The following is a 1,175-nucleotide window of genomic DNA, read 5'->3' on the forward strand; positions in this document are numbered from 1 at the left end:
ACAAATTTTTTTTTTTTTACCTATTTTTTTGTTTCTTGGGAGAACGTTTCACTTTGAAAAATTTGGAAAATAAAAATTTTACTCGTTTACAAATGGAAAGGAAAGGAATCGAAGCAAGATTATATTTTATTCTTCGACTGTCATAACGTTTTCATTTACGGTCTATTCAACGAAAGGGATTTTAGCAAACCAATTCGTGAAATGGCACAGCTTTGCATACAAGAGTAAATAAAATAGAATACATTTTCGAACTTTATTCGTCGAATTCCATCAGAAGATGAAACAAGAAAGGAGCATCGATGAAGAAAAAACGGTGAAAAATGGGACGAATTCCGAGTGGAAGTTTCGCAATTCTGATTGAAGGTCAGCCAAGGGGGCCCGTGTCCCAAGGGTGGGTGTGCCGGATGCTGACCTTCTTGCACAATGGCTGAGGCTGCACCATCAGCGGATATGATTTGAAGGGATCAACCGGAGGCGCGGTCGGGCATCCTAGAACGGTATATAAAGTCGGATCAAATCGTTCGTGGGCACACTCAGCAATCGGTCGATCGGGAAGATGAAGGCCCTCGTAAGTATTCCGCGATGGAATAGTGAATTTCCCGCCATGAAAGTTTTTTTTTTAAGTCTCTGGTACCTTTCCAAGATTCTCATCGCTCGAAGTAATTTAAATTGGAGATTAATATTCCGATAGGAATTTTCTCGCGGAATTGGTACAAGTGGTTTCGACTCCGGAAGTAACGAAGAGACACTAGTGTGAACTTATATTGATTCTCGTTTCGAAAGTCAAGCACAGATTCGATAAAAATTGACTCCTTTTTATTTCTCCAAGATTTCTGAATTAAAATTTATTTTTATATCCCTCCCAACTTGTGTTGCGTCTCTTACACAATTTATAAATTGATTAATCTCGAAGAATTATAAATATAATATTTAAAATATTAATATAAAAATATAAATATAAATATAATATTATAAATAAATTCGATGTAATGATCAGTTAGTTTGGTTTTTGAAAGGTCGATAAAAAACAATAAAAATTCAAAGAATAAATTCAATTTTGACTTACATTTTGGAAATTTCCAGGTGATCCTGCTATCTTTCCTCGCCTTCGTCGCAGCTGCGCCCCGTCAGCGTCGCGATGCTATTTGGGGTGGATATCACGGCGGTTATGGTGG

The 1,175-nt window shown here is 37.0% G+C and overlaps 1 protein-coding gene across 1 annotated transcript in view; it reads left to right on the plus strand.

Moving 5' to 3' along the window:
- Positions 1 to 267: 267 nt before the first annotated feature.
- LOC102671798 (spidroin-2-like) overlaps positions 268 to 1,175 on the plus strand; it is a 2,027-nt gene continuing 1,119 nt past the window's right edge. Inside the window, exons 1-2 of the mRNA XM_006612248.2 lie at positions 268 to 568; positions 1,084 to 1,171. Coding sequence (XP_006612311.1) covers positions 557 to 568; positions 1,084 to 1,171 — 100 coding nt within the window. The 5' untranslated portion in view covers positions 268 to 556. The remainder of the gene's footprint in view (positions 569 to 1,083; positions 1,172 to 1,175) is intronic.

The sequence above is a fragment of the Apis dorsata genome, unplaced genomic scaffold (assembly GCF_000469605.1).
Source record: "Apis dorsata unplaced genomic scaffold, Apis dorsata 1.3 scaffold_99, whole genome shotgun sequence".
Classification (NCBI taxonomy): Eukaryota; Metazoa; Arthropoda; class Insecta; order Hymenoptera; family Apidae; genus Apis; species Apis dorsata.